The sequence below is a fragment of the Triturus cristatus genome, chromosome 2_2 (assembly GCF_964204655.1).
Source record: "Triturus cristatus chromosome 2_2, aTriCri1.1, whole genome shotgun sequence".
NCBI lineage: Eukaryota > Metazoa > Chordata > Amphibia > Caudata > Salamandridae > Triturus > Triturus cristatus.
Genome location: NC_140582.1, coordinates 1,232,614,280 through 1,232,638,028, shown reverse-complemented (window position 1 = coordinate 1,232,638,028; position 23,749 = coordinate 1,232,614,280). Strand labels below are relative to the sequence as shown.

Below are 23,749 nucleotides of genomic sequence, written 5' to 3'. Positions count from 1 at the left end.
TAATCGCAACTTACTACCGTGTCCAAAGATAGCCCTGATTTGATTGCACAGATAGGTTGCGATCGGAGGGGGTTTGACAACAGGTCTCGCTGAGAGCTCTACTTTTCATTACATTGAAGCGCCTAAAAGTCCATGAAGCACTTCATAGGCGAAAGACGCACAAGAGCAGTGACTTCATATAGCGCACAGTATACGCTCTGTTGTTTTAGGTGCTATAAATACCCAGTTAGATAGTGCCCGTATCATTGTCTCTGTGAGGATGAAAGCATGAGTCTGGCAGCCAGGATTTAGAGGTGTGGCCGGGCTGTGTGCCCCTATATTGGCGCGCAACCGAAAAGGCTGGCATCAATAAATCTACCAGGACTTTAAAACACACCTTCAAAAAGTTACTTTTAAAATCACTTCAAAGTTAACTTAATGTTTCTTAATACTGTACACCGTGAGGCCCGTCGGCGCTTTTTGCGCGCTTTATCAACGAATAAATTCAATCTTCTGTCACAACGTAGCGCCCCGAGGCCCGCTTCCTATTGCTTTAAGCGCTGCACAGAGAAGGGCGGACAGATAGGGACACTGGGGCTGGTGGGATTCGTTCCTCTTCTTGCCCCCCATTTCACCCTCACTTTCTGAGTGCCACCGCGCCAGCTGTATGTTCAGTTAACTGACTGTTCGTCTCTGCCCCTCCAGGGTTAAACACGGCTTTGATGCCCCCCTCTCCCCCGTTAAGTGCTCCCCTAACCTGTTTATCTCGTCTCGCACCTCTTGTTTGTCCAGGGAGGGGTGCTGCAGGGGTAAGAGGGGAGGGGTCGCACCCCTCATTGTCATCGTTGGGTACATGATTATTACCCTTGGCGTTTTACATACACACCCTGCAGCCCCCGCGGCCCCTCCCTGACCCGGGGCACCCAGAAGCCCTCCTCCCAACCCCTCCGCCCTTAGAAGCCTCTTTGGTGAGTTGTTCCCACAGCTGCGATCTGATGTCCCCCTGAGAAGTAAATAAACAAACCATTCAAAAAGGGCAGGGGGGCAAGAACGGGGGGGGGGGGGGGGGAGAGGGGGCGGGTCTGTTTAATTGACTTCACTCTGTTTTATTGTCACCCAAACTCTGTGTTGTGACACCGCAGCAGGACACATGCAGATGCGATCAGCCCCGAGCGGGGAGGGCAGCCATTAATCACTTTAAACACTCTGCACTCCCAGCCAATCAGGGAGCGTCGCGGGGGTCACGGCCTCATTAACCCCCTTCTCGGGTTCTTCACAGCATCCCTCCATAACATCAATGCCCTTGATGGAAAGGCATATACCAGTGTTTGTTGTGTCATAGCTGTGAGTCCTGCAGCGCGCTCCGAACACCGCAGGGGGCGGCAGAGGGCCGAGCTGGGCCTATCATGACAAGATGTCGCGCCATGCCTGACCTCTGACCCGAATCATTCCTTCTCTGGGGGTATGATACTGAGCCTAAAGGCAGCTCACGCCACAAACGTCATTGTTCCTTGGCCCGTCGATGCTGCTTCGTTCTGGTATCCAAGTCAGCGGTACTCATGTTATCAACATGATGAAAGGATGAGCGGCCTTGCTGGTATTTAATGCTCACACCGCCTCCTAATTTTACATAGCCGGCCGGAAGTCTCTTCCTGTGTTCGTTGCCACTGCCAAACCTCGGACAGATCTGTCCACAAAGAGGTGAAGATTTGCCCACCTGCTTTCAGAGGAACAGTCGCTGCGCCGGCATCCACAGGGGGGCACTGCTCCCTGCCTCCAGGTGACTAGTGCCACCCTGACTCCAGGAGTACATTTGTCCCCTTGCTTCGAGGTGAATAGGTGCCACCCTGACCCTAGGAGTACATTTGTACCCTGCCCCCAGGTGAATAGGTGCCACCCTGACTCCAGGAGTACATTTGTCCCCTTGCTTCGAGGTGAATAGGTGCCACCCTGACCCTAGGAGTACATTTGTACCCTGCCCCCAGGTGAATAGGTGCCACCCTGACTCCAGGAGTATATTCGTACCCTGCCTCCAGGTGAATAGGTGCCACCCTGACTCCAGGAGTATGTTTGTACCCTGCCCCCAGGTGAATAGGTGCCTCCCTGACTCCAGGAGTAAATTTTTTCCTGTCTCCTGGTGAATAGGTGCCACCCTGATGCTAGGAGTACCTGTGTCCCCTACCTCCAAGTGAATAGCTGCCACCCTGACCCCAGGAGTACATTTGCCCCCCTGTCTCCTGGTGAATAGATGCCACCCTGACTCCAACGGTAAAAAAACAATAGTTCGGGTGTGGCCAAAAGGTCCAATAATAAAGTGGTCCTAAGGAGAGCACTATGGTTAGAGAGTTGAAGATTAATTATTTTAAAGGAGCAACACAATGAATAATGTACATAGGGACATAAGTCAGTTCATGTGAAACATTTATTTCCACAAAAATAGAATTCAGGTGCTCACACAATAAGTGAAAGAGGCGTGGCATGCAGAGTGATGGTGAAGTTTAAAATGACGGCATCGCATTGACAACAATAGTGTAAAACTCCTCAAACAACTTTATAGAATAGGAAGAGTTTTGTTGTAAAGGGTCAACGGCGTTTCGATCTCAACTGTTGGAGATCATCATCAGGACATATAACGGGTGAGCACGCTGAATTGATGCAGTTATTCGTAGCGCAAGGAAGAGCAATTGAGGGCTTCAGAAAACAGCTGAGGGTAGACGAGTTCACCAAGATTAATTCGCTGAAGGTACGAGCGTGAGAATATCACGTGTCCCCTACCTCCAGGTGATTCGCTGCCACACTGACTCCAGGAGTACATTTGTTCCTGTCTCCTGGTGAATAAGTGCCACCCTGACTCCAGGAGTCCATTTGTTCCTGTCTCCTGGTGAATAGGTGCCACCCTGATGCCAGGAGTACATTTGTACCCTGCCTGCAGGTGAATATTTGCCGACCTTGATTCCAGGAGTATATTTGTCTTCCTGACTCTAGGTTAATAGCTGCCACCCTGACTCCAGGAGTACAATTGTCCCCCTGTATCCTGGTGAATAGGTGCCACCCTGACACCAGGAGTACATTTGTCCCCTACCTCCAGGTGATTAGCTGCCACACTGACTCCAGGAGTATATTTGTTCCTGTCTCCTGGTGAATAGGTGCCACCGTGATGCCAGGAGTACATTTGTCTCCCAGAGTCCAGGTGAATAGGTGCCACCCTGACGCCAGGAGTACATTTGTCTCCCAGACTCCAGGTGAATAGGTGCCACCCTGACTCCAGGAGTACATTTGTCCCCTGCCTCCAGGTGAAAAGGTGCCCACATTGACTCCAGGTGGATGTCTTCTTGAAGTCAGCATAGGGTTGAAAGACACCTGTTTTAATCTTCCCAGGATCCCTGCTGGGGATGGGCGAGGGTTGAAACACACCTGTTGCACTGTTCACCGTATGCCTTCTCTGGAGGAGCAAGGGTTGAAACACACCTGTTGCACTGTTCACCGTATGCCTTCTCTGGAGGAGCAAGGGTTGAAACACACCTGTTGCACTGTTCACCGTATGCCTTCTCTGGAGGAGCGGGGGTTGAAACACACCTGTTGCACTGTTCACCGTATGCCTTCTCTGGAGGAGCAAGGGTTGAAACACACCTGTTGCACTGTTCACCGTATGCCTTCTCTGGAGGAGCAAGGGTTGAAACACACCTGTTGCACTGTTCACCGTATGCCTTCTCTGGAGGAGCGGGGGTTGAAACACACCTGTTGCACTGTTCACCGTATGCCTTCTCTGGAGGAGCAAGGGTTGAAACACACCTGCTGCATTCTTCACCTGCTTGAAATGATTAAGGATGGAAAGATACCTGTTTCTTACTCAGAGTTGGTTGGGCGAGGGTTCCATGGCGTGCTGTGGTCCTGGTTCGTGCTTTTTTTGTGCACATCTTGTTTTGTTCTTATGTTTCTTGTGCTCCTTCAGTGATTTGTTCTCATGTTTCGCGTGCTTCTTCGGTGATTTGTTCTCATGTTTCTTGTGCTCCTTCGGTGATTTGTTCTCATGTTTCGTGTGCTCCTTCGGTGATTTGTTCTCATGTTTCGTGTGCTTCTTCGGTGATTTGTTCCCATGTTTCGCGTGCTCCTTCGGTCATTTGTTCTCATGTTTCGTGTGCTCCTTCGGTGATTTGTTCTCATGTTTCGTGTGCTCCTTCTGTGATTTGTTCTCATGTTTCGTGTGCTCCTTCTGTGATTTGTTCTCATGTTTCGTGTGCTCCTTCGGTGATTTGTTCTCATGTTTCGTGTGCTCCTTCGGTGATTTGTTCTCATGTTTCGTGTGCTCCTTCGGTGATTTGTTCCCATGTTTCGTGTGTTTCTTCGGTGATTTGTTCCCATGTTTCGCGTGCTCCTTCGGTCATTTGTTCTCATGTTTCGTGTGCTCCTTCGGTGATTTGTTCTCATGTTTCGTGTGCTCCTTCTGTGATTTGTTCTCATGTTTCGTGTGCTCCTTCTGTGATTTGTTCTCATGTTTCGTGTGCTCCTTCGGTGATTTGTTCTCATGTTTCGTGTGCTCCTTCGGTGATTTGTTCTCATGTTTCGTGTGCTCCTTCTGTGATTTGTTCTCATGTTTCGCGTGCTTCTTCGGTGATTTGTTCTCATGTTTCTTGTGCTCCTTCGGTGATTTGTTCTCATGTTTCGCGTGCTCCTTCGGTGATTTGTTCTCATGTTTCGTGTGCTCCTTCGGTGATTTGTTCCCATGTTTCGTGTCTTTCTTCGGTGATTTGTTCCCATGTTTCGTGTGCTCCTTCGGTGATTTGTTCTCATGTTTCGTGTGCTCCTTCTGTGATTTGTTCTCATGTTTCGTGTGTTTCTTCGGTGATTTGTAGGGTGCTCGGGTGTCTTATACTGATTGCAGTCATGGTGCTGTATGACATTCCTGCAGTGGCACCTGCTAGTCCAAGCTTTGTCACTGGTGTGTTGTGGCTCCAAAGGAGGGAGGATTGTGACAATGGCCATGGAACTTCAGGTAATGTTGCTAAGTGGGTGTTACCCCCCAGTTACCCCAGCTGGGATGAGACGAGGAAGTGCTGTGCTCTGGTGTTATCTGTAGACATACTTGTCACTGTTGATGTGTTCTGAAGTTTAAGGAAGGGCGGAGTCCTGACTGGGTACTACATGTAATGGGACGCGGCTACCACATTAGGAATCTATTTCCTCTCATGCAGCTAACAGTCGGTTTTACCAACAGAGGCTGACTGGCCTGGGACAAAGGACCACCAGTAGTGGCTGCTACTAAGCACGGGTGGTAGTGTGTGGGGGGCTGCGGAGGGGTGAATGACAAAAATAAAAAGAAACCCACTTACCTGAATGCCGCCAGGTGCTGCTGCCTCTGCTCCGTCTCCTCCGCGCCGCAACAGGAAGCTCACAGCCTCCCAGAAGCCCCTGTCCAATCACAATGCTGCCTTAAGCAGCGTTGTGATTGGTCTGAGCGCTATGGATCGGCACTCAGACAGGGGCTTGGAGACTTTGCATGTTCCCCACCAGGCTCTGTAATGCAGCCTGGTGGGGAAGATATGAAGTGCGCATGGCGGTTTGACCAGCCCTCTTGGGTCAGTCAAGCCATCAGTTGCACTTTAGCGTGTGCTTAACACTTGCCCTCTGCACTGGCAAGCCCGGCCCACCTGCCCAGCCCCGCACCCGAGCAGGAAGGAAAACAAAAACGATAATAACGTTAGTTAATATTGTTTTCGCGTTCCTTTTTCCCCTGCTTCCAGAGCAGTGGGCAACGCTCCTCCGCTGCCACGGAGGACAACAGAGGACCCCAGAGACTGCTGCTGGGGGTGCTCTGCCGCCAGGTGTCACAGGCTACAGAGGACCCCAGAGACTGCTGCTGGGGGTGCTCTGCCGCCAGGTGTCACAGGCTACAGAGGACCCCAGAGACTGCTGCTGGGGGTGCTCTGCCGCCAGGTGTCACAGGCTACAGAGGACCCCAGAGACTGCTGCTGGGGGTGCTCTGCTGCCAGGTGTCACAGGCTACAGAGGACCCCAGAGACTGCTGCTGGGGGTGCTCTGCCGCCAGGTGTCACAGGCTCAGCTTTTGTTGAATTTACAATGGTCCGCCAGTTATGGGATGAGATTATCTGACGGGTTCACGAGATCGAAAATATATCCTTAAACCAGGAGAGCAAAGTTCCTTCTGATTCTTGATTTGACGCTGCTGTGGAAAAACTGCTTAGATTTCTGGCCATCTGGTGAATCTGCTGGCCTGCACGCCAAAACTCTGCCCAAGTTATGCCACCATTTAAAATAAAGCACTCAATGGGGCACTGTCACGCTTTGTGAAACTTTCAGCACGTAGCCATTGGAGGGATAACATTTATGTATATAAATCTTTTTTGATCCTTAAAGAGCATATTGGTTTTCTTTTATAGTTTATTTGCAAAATGTGAGGCCGAGATTGTACATCTGTATTTAAGAGTAAAATGTCAGTTTTGCTGGTGGTTATAGGGGAAATTGAGAGGGGAGTGAAACACGCTATTAAATCGAAGAGATTATCCATTATTCTAATATCAGATTGAAGAGACGGTAGGTACTGGACCATCCGAGGACAAGGTCAACTGTGAGGCACCAAGAATTTCCACTTTAATTGCCCCATTCTTTCCCAGAATGCATGCTGAAGGTTCAATGAATAGTAGGGGTGAGAGGGGACAGCCCTGCCTAGTGCACCCAGTTTTTTGTGAGTCTCCCGTTCAACACTCGCGAGGCAGAGGAGCCCTTGTACTCACTCGCGATTGACCCATCTACCTGGGCACGGAAGACCATTGTTTCCAAAACTCTGAACAGAAACTTCCACCCCACCAGGTCAAATGCCTTTTCAGCATCTAAATAGAGATATTCTGTGTTTTCTTGCTTCTATTTGCAAGAGTCCAGCATTATGCATTGTGCATTTGTAATTTTTAAAAAAATTGTTTTGTTTTATTAAATTGTGCTGTGTTCAGCACTACTTAATGCGATTTACTGCACAGTGTTCGAATGCTTCTCAATGCAGATTTTGGATTTTTGGAAATGAAACTTTATTGGCCATGAAAATCAGAATATGGCTGGTAGAAGGGGGAACTCTTTTGAATCCAGGTTCAGAGACATACTTAATCTCACGAGCGGGCAGCTATCCTGAGAAGGGGAGATGGACGAACAAATGTGGTGCTGGCGGCAAAAAATAATACACAGTCACTTTGTCTTTTTAAACAGTTAACTTCATCTGTATAGCAGTACTCGGTTCATGTATTATTACAGTTCAAATCATTGAATTAGCCTGATTTATTTATAGTGCAAGCAGGTACCCACCTATTGATGCACAATACACGTTACAAAACCCCATTGAATATAATTAGGACTTGAAAGCACTGATAAAAAGTTTGGGACACAGAAGAGAAAATGTAGTACATAAAAAGTGAGTCTTGCATGTGAAGTGTAGGTGGCACAGGGTGGTGGGGACCTGATAGCAAGCACATTCCAGGGGCCCATAATACAGAAACATTGCACTAGGGCCGAGAACAATCCAAGATCTAAATATCTAGGTAGGGTCTCAGCATGTGAGGCTTCACTGTGCCTTGAGGGTTTATGATCTACTGGTAGGGATGATGGATTTCGCAGCTCTGTGTAAAATCCCCCGGAATAGCCAGGTCTGGATCCTAACACCGTACACACCGCTTGAATTACACTCTTCTCTCCCTCGCATCTCCTACTTGAGAATAGAGCCTCGAGGCCTTACAGGCTCATGCACATACGTGCAATTGGGAAGGCCGTGGCTTCTTTAGCTCTGACTGCAGCACCTTTAAGACACAAACCCCCCTCTCTGGCCATATGGGAAAGACCAAGATTCACGTTAGTATCACTGTTGCCATTTGGAGACGAGACCCGCGTGGTATTGAAGGCGAAGAATGGGGAATTCGATTGGTGGTGAATTGGAATGAACCACCACCTGCACCACACAGACTTATTTGGGGTTCAGGGGACGGCAGGCAGCCATTTTCATACCCTGTGGAGGATGTACCCTCCGATCCTGAGATCCAGCTAGTCTCTTAACCGAGTGCCCACAGCCAACGCCCAGGTTAGGCTGGAGGAGGCCACGCTGTAGATACACTGAACTGCCGCCTCCACATGCTTCTCAGCGGAGATCTGGGGGTGCCCTCTTTTCTTGACACCTGGCACGTATCTACTTTTCTTGGCCTGACCTTGCTTTGAATGTGGATTCTTTGCGTCTACAACTGATGTTCAGTTTCCTAAATAGATGCTCGTTGAGAGCACGGGCTAGGCCTATAAACGTGAGGAAATACTGTTACAGCGCACGCCTGCCATTATTGTGATTGTATTTATATAGCGCTTACTACCCGTGTTGAGGCGTCAAAGCTCTTTTTGGTGAGTAGCCGCTGCTCTAGATCGCAAAAAGGATTAGTGGTGGAGTAATATAGGGAAATATGAGTTCAGTATAAAATCCAACTTTCAAGTGTTGGGGTCCTTGAAGTGCACACTTCCACCAGGCACACACACCACCAGCCATCAGTGCACACATCAATTGTTAACGCATCCACAATTAACTATTGTAGCAATCGCAGTATGGCGCACTTTACTTTTAAACATATTCATCTAAAGCGCAGCATGAAGCTTAATTAATGCGAGACCTATTGTCTATGCCAATGCTTGTTTTTACAATGCTTAGAAATGGTAAAAGTGCAGGATGATGTACTACATTGTTTTTTTCTCATGGAGACTGCTATATTTTATGTTTGGGTGCACTTTACAGTTTCAATTTGAGTCAAAACATTTTAAAACGTCTTTCCTTTGAAATGAGGAGATAATGATGTATTCAGGCTTTGTACGATTCCGGCAGGCCTGTAGCGCCAGTCTTAAAACATCCGAGTACAGAATATATATCATAATAAGGGTACAGAACAGAGTGGGATTGTACAACAATCAGTTCCTGGACCGGTTCTATCACCGTCCCCCGTACTCCAGTGCCCCAAAAACCAGCCTTATCTGGGGGATCGTGTTTGCTGGTGAATTTCCCGTTGTTTTGGATGTCCGAATGTTCGGGGTGCTTCCACACTACTTCTGTAACAGTCCTTTATTTCTTGCTTCCGCCCTCTAAAGCTCCAGTCATCGTCAAGGCCCCTCGTGACATCTTGAGCCTGGAAGGAAATGACGTCATGTTTGGCTGTGAGGTGTCTTCCTTCCCTGTGGTGTTCATAGAGTGGAGGAAAGGAGGGGAGCGCGGCGCTCTGCCCGGCGACAGTACACATATCACGGTGCAGGTAAGGATGCATGCATGTATAGGTACTTCTAGAGTGTGAACCTACTTATGGGCTGGGATCTAACAATGGGAGGGCAGTGGGTGAATTATGGCCTGTGGTTTTTAGGGCACCGCACTCTAGCCAAACGTTATTTATAGATTTATAATTAGAGCTCCTGGTTCTACGGTATTAACTTTTTAACATTTCCACCTGTATGTCTCCATATTTATTTTTGGCCATTTCATTGGTATTTAGCCATATTTATTTTATGCTCTGAGAATGAATGGAGTCGTAAAATGGTATTTTAACATTTAATTTACTGATTAACATGCACTCATACTGAGATGCCCGTCACATTTTAGCAAATTAAGCAGCCAAATATAACAAAAACCTTCACCCACAGTTAACTATTAGCATTATATACAAATATATGTTAACATGCGCATGCATGTAAGGGCATCCGATCCTGTGGTATCGATCTACTTAGCAGTTGGTCTGGAATTCATGAAGGACAACGAGGAGAAATCCCTCACAAAAAACAAAATTTTCTGTATATTTCCACTTTTAACCCCTTCCCTGCGGGGGAAATTCCCCCGTGGTGCGGGCGGCGGGGGGACCGCGGCCCAGCTGTGCTCGTGACGAGCTCAGCTCATCATGACTCACAGCGAAGCTGTGCTCATGACGAGCTGAGCTTGTCACGACCCCGCCCACTGATTAATTCTCCCGCATAGTAGGCGGGGAATTAATCGCGCGTGGTCGGGCCGCGACAGTTATGACGAGCTCAGCTCGTCATGAGCACAGCTCCACTAAGACTCATGACGAGCTGAGCTCGTCATGAGCACTCAACTGGTTAAACATAAATACGGACAGGCAATAGATTGTTTTCTGTCTGTATTTATCTGTAAAAACCAGTAAAAATGGAAAACTGGACGCCTTATTTATCATTTAAAGCAAGTATGCTACCTTTTATTAATAATGAGGTGTTTGCAGTAGCGGCTCGCATAGGGCGGTCTGCGGGGCGGTGAGGCGGGGTAGGGAGAGTGGGGGGTAGTAAACTCAAACATACGACGGAACAGAGGAAAGTAATTATTATGTTCCTCTGTTCCGTCGTATGTCTGAGTTTACTACCCCCCAAACCTTCCCCTCCCCTCCCCCACCCCGCCTCACCGCCCCGCAGACCGCCCTATGCGAGCCCCCACCGAGTGTTTTACATGCCCACACACTAGATGGTGTAGCCTCCGTTATTCCTCTTTACATGGAGGATATTTCTTCATACTGAGAATCATTTGCTTATGACACCTGGTGAAACCCAAAGAAGACTCCGGTGGGCCCACCATCACGGTTTTGACCTAAGTCCTGTAACACCTGTGACTGGACTGGCTGCGGAGCCATAGTGAGCTTTCCACACTACTACCCTTTGTAGGGGGTGGAGCAACTCACAATCATGCACGAGTTTGGAGGAAAGGGTGCTGTCTCTTAGTGCAGCCCGTGAGACAGACGGAGCCTGAGGGACCCTTACCAATGGCCGACGAGGGGCTTCTTGAAGAGAAGTCTTTCCAGCTTCTTTCTGAAGTGGAGGAGAAAACGCGCAGGTCTGGTTCATGTTGAGTGTTGTGAAAGACTTGGACCCTGTAGCTTTTTAAAGCTTGTCTTCTGATCTTTACATTTTTAGCCTCATAGTTAGACTGCCAAGTCAGTTCTCCTCCTCGTTACTTACAGGCTCATCTTCTCCCCAAGTCATCAACTGCCCCAGTGCTTAATTTGTAAAATATTAAGTGCCAGGGTTCTGACCAGGAGGCCACTCCAACTTGCACCACCCATCGCCCCTGTCATCGCCGCCAAAACAACTACTAACCTTCTCTCTCGCCTGCAAGTGCGACAGTTCAGATTATTCCAGGTCCCCAAAGCTAAAGGAATGGCTGGGGAGGCAGGGATTAGTAATTTTTTAATGTATATTGTTTTCCTAAACAACTGTTATACTGCTAATCTCTAAATTACATGAGCAGCGCCACCTTGTGGCAGACTACCCTAAATTTGGTGTTGACAATTAGGTGCCGGTGCCGAGCACCGGAATCCAATTAAGTGCCGGTGCTGAGCACCGGAAACCTCCGGCTCAAATTAAGCACTGAACTGCCCCCATCCCCTCCTGTCCTTCTCTCCTCCTCTGTGTTGATCGGTTCTCTCACGTTAGCACCTGTGCTCTATTCTTATATGTTTGTGTCCTGTCAATGGAAAAGTCTTCCCTCCTGTAAAGATTTGTACAGAATAACTTCAACATGGAATAATTTCCACCTACCTCAACATTTCAAATGTTTGTCATTTTGAGAACCGTTTCGAATACTTTTTAGGGAAAATATCGTTCTCTTATCAAAGTTCCCACTAAATCTTTGGTCTTTATTAATGACTTCTTCTCCAGTCTAGGAACTAGTTTTTGGCACTAAGGGTGGACGAAACTCATGTAAATCTGTGTAGTGGAATCACACGGAATTACCTAAAAATTCCATTAGATTACACAAAAGGCAAATAGTCAGAACAACGCAGGAAGAGCCATGTGTCTTCCAACTTTGCAAGCGCTACCATGCTTGCTTTAACCACACTTGTTGCTGGCTGGCAGAAGGAGGAAGCCGGAAGGATAGGGAGAGGATGCGACAGTCTGAGGTAAGTGGAGCTGGGGAAGTTTTTGGAGAGGGTTAGTTTGTATGGTTTTGGGGGGTTGGGTTAGTTTTCAGGGCTGAGGGGTTTGGGGTATTTTTCAGGGCTGTTGTTGTGCTAGTTTTCAGGGCTGTGAGGTTCGGGGTAGTTTTCAGGGCTGGGGGGTCAGGTCGTTTTGAGAGCTGGGTGAGTCTGGGTTGTTTTCAGGGCTGGGTGGTAGTTTTCAGGGCTTGGGGACCGGGTTGTTTTTTAAGAGGGGTTAGTTTTAGATGTCAGGGTGTGGGCTTGATGGGTCGTTTTAGGGCTCAGGGCAGGAGGCAGGAATTGTAATACTTTTTTGGGTTTAAGGGGGCCGGGTAGTTTTTAGGGCTCTGGGGAGGTGGGGTAGTTTTTAGGGCTTACCAGAGGGGAGTAGTTTTTAGGCTCATGGGGTCGGTTAGTTTTTGGGCTCAGGGGAGGCCGGATAGTTTTTAGGGCTCGAGGGGTCGGTCGTTTTTAGGGCTTAGGGGAGGGCTGGGTAGTTTTTAGAACTGGGGCAGGGAAGTTTTTAGGGCTGGGGAGAGGGGGGTTGGTTTACAGGAGGGAGGGGTAAGTTTTAGGACTCAGGATGGGGGTTGGGGTTAAGGCTTACCTGTCAAGTCCTAACCACGGATATGTCTTGATCATACATACCTTAACAACGCATTATTTGTTGTAAAGGCATGCATGGTAAAGCCATATTTGTGGTTAAGATTTACGTTGTTGAGACTGTGTGGAACTGGCATGCGTGGTAAACGCATGTGTGGTTCCGTTACACAATCTACGCAGAATTACATCAGAAGGGTAGTTCTGCATTTAGAGCTATTTTCTTTACCCAAAAATGCTCCCTTGCATCCACAATGGATATGAGGATGCATTCTGCGTGAAGAAATAGCGCTAAATGCAAAAGAACATATCGTGAGACTCGTGCTCACTAAATGTTCTCTCATAGTAGGATTTTCCCCTCAAATTACTCTTAAATAAGTGAGCGGTTTTAATCGTGTTATTGTCAGTACTTCCGCATCAAAGAGTAATGCAGAATCACTGAAATTGATTTTTTGGGATGTGATTAGAATTATTCCCAGACCTCTTTGCCACTGGGCCAGGCAGAAGGTTGAATTTCTTGTAACCAGAGTTGTTACCGTTATTGTTTGTTTAAAAAGCTCGCTGCTCTCAATTTGTCACTCAGAATTATCATTAGCTGAAATGACTCATTTAAAATTATCACTAAATACTCTTTCATCTACAGCAGGGGTTCTTAGCCTGTGGTCTGGGGGTCCACGACACCTACTCAGGGGTGTCTTTGACTGTTTATGAAATTAAGCAATAATAGTCGATTAATAAAGTAAAAATACTTGAAAAGTAAAATAAAAAACTAAAGATTTTGAAAACACTCTGTTAATCTGCAGGAATCTGAAATTGGAGGCTAAAAATGAAGGGTCCGCTTCACAACGGGACATACATGTAGTAAAGTTATGAGTGTGGGGTCTCCGCACTGCGCACTCTCTGCAGTGGCTGGGATTACAAAAATAATTACCAAAACAGCCCTTTTAGAAAATATGTGCCGTGCCGCGGCCAAGCTCCACAAGGCTGCACATCAGGTGAATGTAGGGGTCTGGGTGAGTGTCTTGTGCAGGGGGTCAGACTGGGGCGCAGCACTGGCGATCATTGTCTGTTGTCGCTCTCTGTAAACATCAAATCTCACAGCTGCGCAGGCTGGCCTCACACATTAGTGATACACAGCACCTGTTATTTTTCAGCATTTGTATAACACACTTCTTCCATTCACATGTTCGCCACTTTTCGAACCTTCCAGAATATATGACGTCATTCCGTGGAAACATCCATGCCCTCCCAGTCTACTATGCAGCAACCTCTAAACTCTGGCTGAGAGCTGCAGTTAGCGCCGTCCCCACTTGAGGGCGCCCCGTGCACACGTTTCTTTCAGGATGAAAAGTTGTTCGAGCACTTCTACCTTTGAATTAATCTTTTCCTTCGGATTGAATCTTTTATCGTCTGTGCAGGTAACTGACTTTATCGTGATACGTGAACAGCGCTGCACAATGCGCTGGCGGTACGGGTGCTTTATTAAATCACTCCAGTGAAAGGCATTTATGAAAAGTGAACCTAGACAGCGACATCTTAAGGATTTTGGGGGCCCATGGCCAAACGGAGTTTGGGGCCCCTCTTTGGAACTACTTTGAATTTATGATATATTTCCAGCCCTTTCGTGCCCTCTTTGGCCAGGTCACCGGCAGTGCACATGTGCAATCGTCCACATTCTATATGTGCTTCCTTCTAATATTCATGGCTAGTTTCATTTGTTTTCAATATTGTAATACAAGGGCAACTCACTAATATTGCTACAAATAATCTCTTGACACCCTCACATTTCTCATATCTGAGGTCCTATTTTGACCTTTAAGAAACTTTTGGTGTTGCATGAAACATAAACACAACATTTCTCTGCAAAATGTCTGACTCTTGCACATCACTCACATTAACAATACATAATAGGAAAAGATATTTAAAACAATCCCTTTCAGAATTATTCAAGGTCATCAGGGCAAGACTCTCTGCAGAACAGATCTGGTTCTAACTGGGGCCCCCATGAAAGGCTGGGGCCCTGGGCCAGAGCCCACATTGCCCATGCCTTAAAACGTCACATTCTTGCTGGCAAGTCAGCTGTGTACCCTGCATGTGGCCTGGGACGGAGCAGCTGCACAGTTTATTGAATGAGATACAAGAGGTTTATGTACAGCTCACTTCCTGAACTCACTCTATATGAACGTAGTCTATGTGATAATTAGAAAAAGGCGGCTCAGTGAAATTAAATATTTGCCTAAGGACACACAATTTGGTCAGAAGGAAAAGCCAGGATTGCTCCCAGGTTTCCTGATTTCAGGGTGTCTGATCCAGACACTAGATGGCTACCTCTTTCTGTCAACAAAGGTCACTGCTTTGTCTCTAATTGTTGGTGCATGAGGTCAGAGGTGAGATTAGGGGGAGAAGGGGGATAACGTTAAAAGCGGGCAGCGGATCTCCCCACCAGACGATCGATCGTACTTGTAAGAACTGTAACGATGTACCATATGATTAAGTGGTGCCGCCCGGCCTCCGGGATGTGGGCAGTACGGCTGTGTATACTGCACGGATAAATGGGTAAGGGGGGCGGGAAACCTGCATTACTAACATTTGTCTTGAGTGTTCTACGATATGTTTGGTCCTGCAATAAAAATGGTTTGAAAAAAAAAAATGAGGTCAGAGGTGAGTGGCAGATTGAACTCGCATGAAAGGTCTTCTGGTTTTGGGCTTGGGGAGCCGGGAGAACATTCAGCTGAGCCAGGCATGTTAGAATAGGTTCTGTGTGGGAAGGCCAAAGTTGTGGGAAGATGGATGACGAGGCCAGGCCCTGCCACACCAAAGTCTCCAGCTACTTTATATATTTACCAAAGCACTTGTGTACAAGTTACCTGCCAGAGGTGCTAGCAGTTACACTTAAATTGAAACATTTAGCAAACGCACGCTTATCACTTGCAACAGTGGAAGGATTTCTAGTGCTCCAGGCAAAATACAAATTGGCTTCCTGGAATTCCCAGATACTGAAAAGGCTATTTTTAGGTCTTTTGTACTCAGATAGTTTTACCACTAGGTGGCAGATTAAGACAGCTTTACTTTTGCCGTAACATACAGCGTGGTTCAGCGCTCAACTCACAGTTCGGTAAACAAGTGACATACATTATAATTCATAGTCCACAAATAGGGAAAGCAAAGTGATATCTTCTCAGTAATTCATTGTATGAGTCGTTCTTTCTTCGAAAATATATTCTTTATTCATTAGTTGTTCTTAAAAACACAGCATGCAATTGATAGCCAACATGTTTCGTCCCCCTGGGACTTCTTCAAGACTTAGCATTTGAATGGTGTTTCCCGCATGTTCTCCAAGTCGTAATTTCTAGTGTGGATACAATGGTGTATTGAATGAATGGAGTATGTTAGCTCCAAATCGTACTGGCGTGACGTCCGGTCATTCTTTCTGAACCGGACGTCACGCCAGTACGGTTTGCATGCTGTGTTTTTAAGAACAACTAATGAATAAAGAATATATTTTCGAGGGAAGAATGACTCCTACAATGATTTACTGTGAAGATATCACTTTGTTTTCCCTATTTGTGGACTATGTGTTATAATCTATGTCACTTGTCTACCTAACTGTGAAGTTGAGTGCTGAATCACGCTGTGTGTTTTGGTTTGGGGTTTCTCTTTCCCCATATAGACGCGTAGGAGGGTCACGTCTCTGGTTCATTGCACCACGCGATAATAATTTCTCACCATGATCACTCAGTATCGATGAGTGCAGGACTTGTGTGCCTTGACCCTTCTTTGTGCGGATTGTTTTGCCGTAACTTGCCTTCTGGTACTGTAGGTCGTGGCTGCCCCCGAGATATGTTAAGAAGCTGAGCTCCCCTTTCACCCACCTCTCGTAGTGGCCGCGCCAGTGCTGCCTCTGGCTCTAAGAGCCTGTGTATGAGCAGAGCGTTGAAAATATTTGGCATGTAATTCATGCAACAAAGATCGTGTTACAATATTATAACGTGTCTTAAAAATGAAAAAAAGTGTCTATCTTTCACACGAGGAAGCGTTTCATCTTGGTAGCAATGATTGAGAAGTATTCATTAAAAATAAGAGTTTTTAAATGTGAACTGAGAAACATTCCTGCCCCTGTCCTGATGATAGTGCTATTAGTGAACTAAGAGGCAAGTCAAAGGTCACATGTGTCCTATACACAGCCTGTATTATTATACATGGAGCAGCTGCATAGTGTATTAAAGCAAAACAGAGAGGTTTTTGTGCAGCACACACGTGGAACTATCATATTTGAAGGTGCTCTCATATGTGTAATGAACAGAAAAGCGACTAGGCAAAATACAGTATTCGCCCACGATCACACAATTTGGTCAAGCAGGGAAGCTGGGATTAGTCTCAGATTTTCTAGTTTCACAGTGTGCAATTTAGCTACTGGATGGGTATCTCTCCGTCACATCAATGGTTAATGTGTTGTCTTTATTTCTTGGAGTATGAGATTAGTGTGTGGATGACAATTTGACATGATTCAAACTCGGTTCACCAAATTACATAGACAGCAGTTGCAGCCACTAAACCACATCCCCTCCCATGAGAGCTCGGCTTGAGGTTCCAAGATGACCTCGAGCTGAGCCAGAGCCGGGCATCTGGCTCAAGCTTTCAGTGGCTCGCCCCCCGCTAGTATAATGCCATGCGGCCATATTCTTGATTTCCTGTGAGACTTCATAGTGGATGTTCTTAGATTTGAAAGAGGTCAGGTATCAATTATAGACCCAGATTGGTTGAGTGGCATTCCATGCACTATGACATCTGAATGTGAGGTGTTGTGATTGGATTTCCGTGCTGTTTAGTAACTGAATGCCAGGCTCTCTGATTGGTTGAGTGGCAGACTATTCTGTTAGGCTCTCTGATTGGTTGAGTGGCAGTCTATTCTGTTAGGCTCTCTGATTGGTTGAGTGGCAGTCTATTCTGTTAGGCTCTCTGATTGGTTGCTCCTACCCTTGGAGACTGATCTCTTGTTTTCTCCCCACCAGTCCCGGGGAGGCCCCCAACGCTATGAGATCACCAGCTGGCTTCAGATCCGGACACTCCAGAAAGAAGACGAGGGTCTGTACACGTGCTACACCCGCAACCAGTTTGGGGAGACGTCGTCCTCAGCCCGCCTACGTGTGGTGCCCCTGGGTAAGGAGGCGGTGTCATATAGAGGGGCGCGCAGGCGTCTTTTCTGCCAAGAGAGCGAATCCTGTTCTTCAGGATCGACATTCTTATGGAACTTGTTTTACTTTAGTGATCCATCGCCTTGAGGCCCTGACGGGTGATTTATAAATCCTGATTGATTGATTGATTGATTTAACTGCAAATGGAGTGCTTTCTTTTCATGGGAGCAAATATTGAGCATATTCAGCTCCGTCCACCCCGATATATGTTCCTCTTCGCAGCCCTCCGGCTTGAGTCGAGCAGCACAGAGATGGTGCCCCCCCCAAAGCATCTTTTATCTCATCTCCCCATCAAGGTGATTTTAATTCAGATCGTATTTACTGAATATATAAGTAGTACAATGCACTACAATGAAATGTTTAGAAGCCAAAATAGGAATTAAATATAGACGGCACACAAGTGAGACACATATAAACAACTACAGGGATGAACAGTCATTGCTTGCTTTCAAATTCATTTTATAGCATTATATAAGGTATTTAATAAAGCATCATATAAGATACTTCTTCATATGATGTAAAAACATTTAGAAAAAGATCCAAGAACGTGAATGCGCATAATGGCTCCACCCACCCACTCCGTTAGAAATTGATATTCCCTTAGCAACCTCTGCGCTGATTCCTAATGACTCGTCAGCGCTGGTGTCACCGGTTTTGTAACTCCAAGATGGAGAAGGAGGGTGGTGACAACCAAGAGGAGAAGAAACAGCATTTCAAGTTACTCTGGATGTATAAGGTGAAAGAGGCATATTGAAAATTCAATTATGCACTGCAGCTCCAAGCACACTTATTATAATATGTCCAACAAGTGGTGCTCAAGTCCCACCCACCCTTCTTTCAAGAACACATTTGGGCTCACACTCAGTCGAGGCAGGGTAGAATGGTCCGAGTGGAGACGCTGTGCCCTTGGAGTAAATGTGACTACGGGGAAGCGTCCACCCCCTTAGAGCAGAAAGGCCTATTTAAAAACCTTACTTAGGCGTATGTATATACAGGTAGGAGAGGCTTACGCCTCCTTTCATTCACTACTCCCTTACCATTAGTTGAGGATAGGCAGGTAGGTCTAGGTGCCCTGAAGCAGGACGAGTGACCCTTTCTGCATATTTGAATTGGCTGAAACATCTAGGCATATTAGAGACGTCGGAACCATTGGATTCCTAATAAGCATCTGAATTTTTGTTTTTTAAATATGGTATGAGTTTCCGATAAATAAAGTTATTTGGGTAAATCCACAACCATTTTTAATCTGAACTGGATCTCTGGAAATGTCCAAAATAAATGATTATCCAAGAGCTCCCGAAAGCAGTTGAGCCCACCCTAGTGGTACTGTCCTACCAGAGTGAGAAAAATGCCAATGATGAAGCATGCCACCATTTGGTGGTGAGACGTTTTTTCTTAATATTTTTAATATTCCTATAGGATACGGCACTGACTATATTCAGGAACAAATACTTTGGGCTTTTGCATTCTTTTGGTGTGTCCAAGATGTCTCATTCCCAACATTAGGGGAAAAGGAAGACAATTACCAGCCACAGACGGTGAATGAAGTGCCATAACAAAATGTAATAATGAAAGACCAGCGTGAAACCCCATCCAACAGGATGCTCCGCACTCAGACACGCACAAAAAGAAAGCGGCGGAAGGTGGCCTCCTCCGGCAGGCAGATGTAGGCGATGGCTCGACTACCTTGAACTACCTGCCGATTGTGAGCGATTGGTGGCAGCAAAGCCTCTGCTTTTAGACGACTTAGCAGTGGTAATTTTATGAATGTTCATCAACAAGTTTCTTGTAGTTTGTGGCTGTGGGGATATTCTCTTATTTATTAGATCCCAGCCACTCCACTCCACCAAAGGACATTTTCATATTTCTGTTGAGTTTTGACACATTTTCAACACTCTTCTTTCTTCTCTCCTAGATTCTCCACTGGCCGCTGAGGTGCAAGCCTACCGGGTTGGAGTATACGATATCTCCGATGATGAAGACAGTGAAGAGGTGGAAGGCTCAACAAGCTTTTCTTTTGAACAAGGGACTCTAGAAAGAGACTGAGTACGAACGCAACAAAAAGTGGCAGCATTGCCACTAAGTATGAGACTCATTCATGGTCTGTTTGCGTTGAAGGACAATTCATATCTGGCAAATGGTGTAAATCCGTCACATTCTTGGTTCCTGAAACCCCCTCCTTCATCCGTGTTGATCGCTCTGCTACATTCCAGTAATTATTATCTTTTTGCATTTGTGATATTTAGCAATTTGTGACATTAAATACTGTTTTCAAAAAGATCAATGACCCATCTTCAAACCGTCCGATCACAAGTTTTTCATGTTATAGCCTAGACTAGCAGATGGCCATAGAACCATTAACATGAATTACTTTACAACTAGCTGAAACGTGTCGCCGGTCTGCCCAGTAATAACCCATCGGATCATTTGTCCAGCTGCCTGGGCTCGACTCTGGCCAAGTGAATGTCTTTGTTTCACATTGACCGGTCTCTTCTCCAAGTTACACACTAGACTGCCTCATTTGTAGAGTTACTCCTTGGTAGCCCCCTTCACCTAAGTATGTGCTGCACACTGACCTATTGAGATGTACGGGTGGTTGGAGGCTTCTGCAGGAAAGGTGTTGGCTGGTGCTGGTCAAGAGCTTCAGTTTCCATCTCATAGAATGCAGGCGCCGGCACAGAAGGAGGGTTGAAGAGCTTAGAGGTCCTGGAAATCCTTGGATGACCGCTTAGAGACAGCGCAGAAGATGTGAGAAAAAGAAAACATGTCTCTTTGCACCTGAGGTGAACATAGGTAAATGGAAATCAGCACTGTGCATGCCGGCTCATGTCTGTTCATGCCGGGTGAGCAGAGGTCCATTTGTTGGATCATGACAAATGCAGAAAGACCAGGTTGGTCAGCGACAGGTCAAGAGTGGACTTAGTGAGTTGCAGCAGCTCCATGTCAGTCACTAGAGCACCTGAGATCTCTTTGTAGACTTAAGTGAGCAAAGATGGATGAAGACAATCAGGTTGGTGTTACCCAGGAAGGTGTGAGATTGTAAGGAATATCTCACCGCAAGGCCACTCAAAATTCAAAGTGCACTTCTCAGGTAAAAACTCTTGTTACATTCTTTGAAAAGCCTACAGAAGTGCATAGTGTTTTAAGTTTGCAATACTCTCTCAGGGCCTGATTCACACAGGTAAACTTACACGTTTGAGTAAATGTAGTATTGTTTGCAATTCACAAAGGTATTTTACTAGTACTATTGTTACGACTGAGGAGTTCCCGCACATAAAAAGATAGGATACTACTATCTTTTTATGTGCGGAGACTCCGCAGTTGTTAAGATACTACTTGTAAAATACCTTTGGCCTGATTCACATAGGTAAACTTATACTTTTGTGTAAGTTTACCATTTTTTGGAATTCACAAAATGCAAGCTTAATTTTATTAATAGTAGTTTTACGACCACAGAGACTCAACTGTCACAGCTGACAAATCTGCACATAAAAAGATTTGCCTGTCTGTTATGTGCGGAGTTCTCCACAAGTGCAGATCCTCAGCAGTTGTTAAATTACTATTAGTAAAATTAAACTCGCAGTTTGTGAATACTAAAAAATAGTAAACTCCCACAAAAGTGTAACTTTACCTTTGTGGATTAGGTCCATAGTGAATAGTGAACAATCATAAATTTACTCAAAAGTGTAACTTTACAAAAGTGTAACTTTACCTTTGTGGATCAGGTCCATAGTGTATAGTAAACATTTGTAAACTTGCACAAAAGTGTAACTTTACAAAAGTGTAACTTTACCTTTGTGGATCAGGTCCATAGTAAATAGTAAACAATTGTAAACTTACACACAAGTGTAACTTTACAAAAATGTAACTTCACCTTTGTGGATCAGGTCCATAGTGTATAGTAAACATTCGTAAACTTACACAAAAGTGTAACTTTACAAAAATGTAACTTTACCTTTGTGAATCAGGTCCATAGTAAATAGTAAACAATTGTAAACTTACACACAAGTGTAACTTTACAAAAATGTAACTTTACCTTTGTGGATCAGGTCCATGGTGAATAGTAAACAATCATAAACTTACACAAAAATGTTAACTTTACCTTTGTGGATCAGGTCCATAGTGAATAGTAAACAATCATAAACTTACACAAACGTGTAAGTTAACCTTTGTGCCTCAGACCCTCAGTTATCACAGGATGTCTTAGAACAGAGCATTCATGTTGGCCCTGCTCAAGCTAACGAGGAGAGCAGCCAAAGTGATGAAAGAATGCGTGTCTGAGGTAGGGTTAGGAGAGTAAGATGAGGGTGAGAGGAAATAAATGCCCTGGCCTGTTGTTCCCTGGCTGCTGTTCCCTCGCACCACCCGCACCTGCTTCGCGCTGGCTCTTTGTGGGCCGACACCACATACACTGTGTCGTAGTGTGCAAGGCTCCATTCTCTGGCAAGCTTTGGCACCATGGAGCACCACGACACGAGGGACTAGATAATGTCTCATTTAGAAACCCTCTAATTTCACATTGTCCAGTTCATTTTGGTACACAACTGCAGACCGCAACATCTCCCAGGACATTCCACGGAAAATCAATCAAAAACCAAAGATATCGAGAAAGAGGACCATCGCTCGCCCCGTCTCATGGGACTGGTTTAGTTTGCTGGATTTCACAACTTGCACCCTATCGATCCACCCTGCTTTTTAGGTCCGGCCTTTGAAAGAACTTTACTTATTTCGCAAAACTCATTAAAAAAAAAATCCTATCTAAAAATATATGCACATTCTTAGAGAGACTTTGGGTGTGAGGTGTTTATCCAACGGTCTGTTATATTGTAATTTATGTTTGTTTCATGAAGGGGTCAGCCCACTTCAGCCATGGGTTCCCCTCTCTGTGACTGGAGGCATTTCTCTTGCACACTATGTGGACGTCCGATTTTGAAATAGCCCTCTTCAGTGCCAGAGCGGATGGTCCGATTTGTTTTTTATTTTTATTTTAAATAAAGATTACTTTTTCTTTTATACATACTTGTTTTTCTTATTTTATCTTTTCAATGGCTCGACTTCTCCTTACATACTGCTTTTTGACCACTCGCTTATTTGTTTATTGTGCCCGGTATCCCATGGAGGCACTGCTACGGCGTCCCTCTTGGAATGGGTTTCACATTATTTATTTTTAATAAAGTATTCCAAAAAGTGCCACTGCGGCCAGCTTTGAATGATGTTTGAATACTTCATCACTCCTTATCATTCTAAGGTGGCCAATGTGCTTTTAATTTGCCAGCAAATTATAAAGTATTAATGACGCATTCGAAGGTGTTTACATAAGTTATTAATAATAAAGAAGGGGAAGCCCATTGTAATATGGCCCCTGTGTGTATTCAAGTTTTGGAAGCTGGTAGCTCTGTCAGTACTGCTGATGGCCATTATGGGCCAGAACTTCTGGTTTTGCAATGCTTGTTATCTTTGCCTGAGCCCTTTCTGATGCCTGAATGCTCTCCTCCTTTGTTTGCACCCATGTGCTGGTCCCTTCTGATGGTTATATCCCCCTCCGAGATTTTGTCCATGCTAGCAAGCACTGTGCACCCCGCAATGCCGCTTTTTTTGGAGTTCCGGCAGCGCACAGTGCAGAGCCATGTCTATGAGGCCACAAAATGCCACCCTGGGTGGCTTTTTATGGCCTAGCAAATATACTGTGAGGAAACGCATTGCAAGTCACTCAGGGAGGCGTGCCATGGGCGCTGCAGTGGGTGTTCCCATGTAACACCCACGTCATTTGAGACCTTCCCAGATTTACACAATAATGTAAATCTGGGCATTCATCAAAGCCATGTACCTCCCCAGAGGTGGCATAATGAGGAGAAATAACAGTATTTCTCCTCGTACTTTTCTATGCAGCACACATAGAAAGAGGACAATGCCTCCATTGATTGTTCTTGCGCAGGAAGGAGTCCCATCCTGCACAGAAACAATCATTTCTACAATGTGGTGCACGGGGGCTGTGTTGGCGCTAGGCTCAGTGAAAGAGGACAGGAATACACCGTATCTCAT

At 45.8% G+C, this 23,749-nt stretch overlaps 1 protein-coding gene across 1 annotated transcript in view; it reads left to right on the top strand.

Moving 5' to 3' along the window:
* LOC146863468 (kazal-type serine protease inhibitor domain-containing protein 1-like) overlaps positions 1-22,802 on the top strand; it is a 28,413-nt gene extending 5,611 nt beyond the window's left edge. The window contains exons 2-4 of the mRNA XM_085642893.1: positions 9,097-9,257; positions 17,525-17,672; positions 19,623-22,802. Of these exons, the coding sequence (XP_085499019.1) occupies positions 9,097-9,257; positions 17,525-17,672; positions 19,623-19,753 (440 nt within the window). The 3' untranslated portion in view covers positions 19,754-22,802. The remainder of the gene's footprint in view (positions 1-9,096; positions 9,258-17,524; positions 17,673-19,622) is intronic.
* The last annotated feature ends 947 nt before the right edge of the window (positions 22,803-23,749 follow it).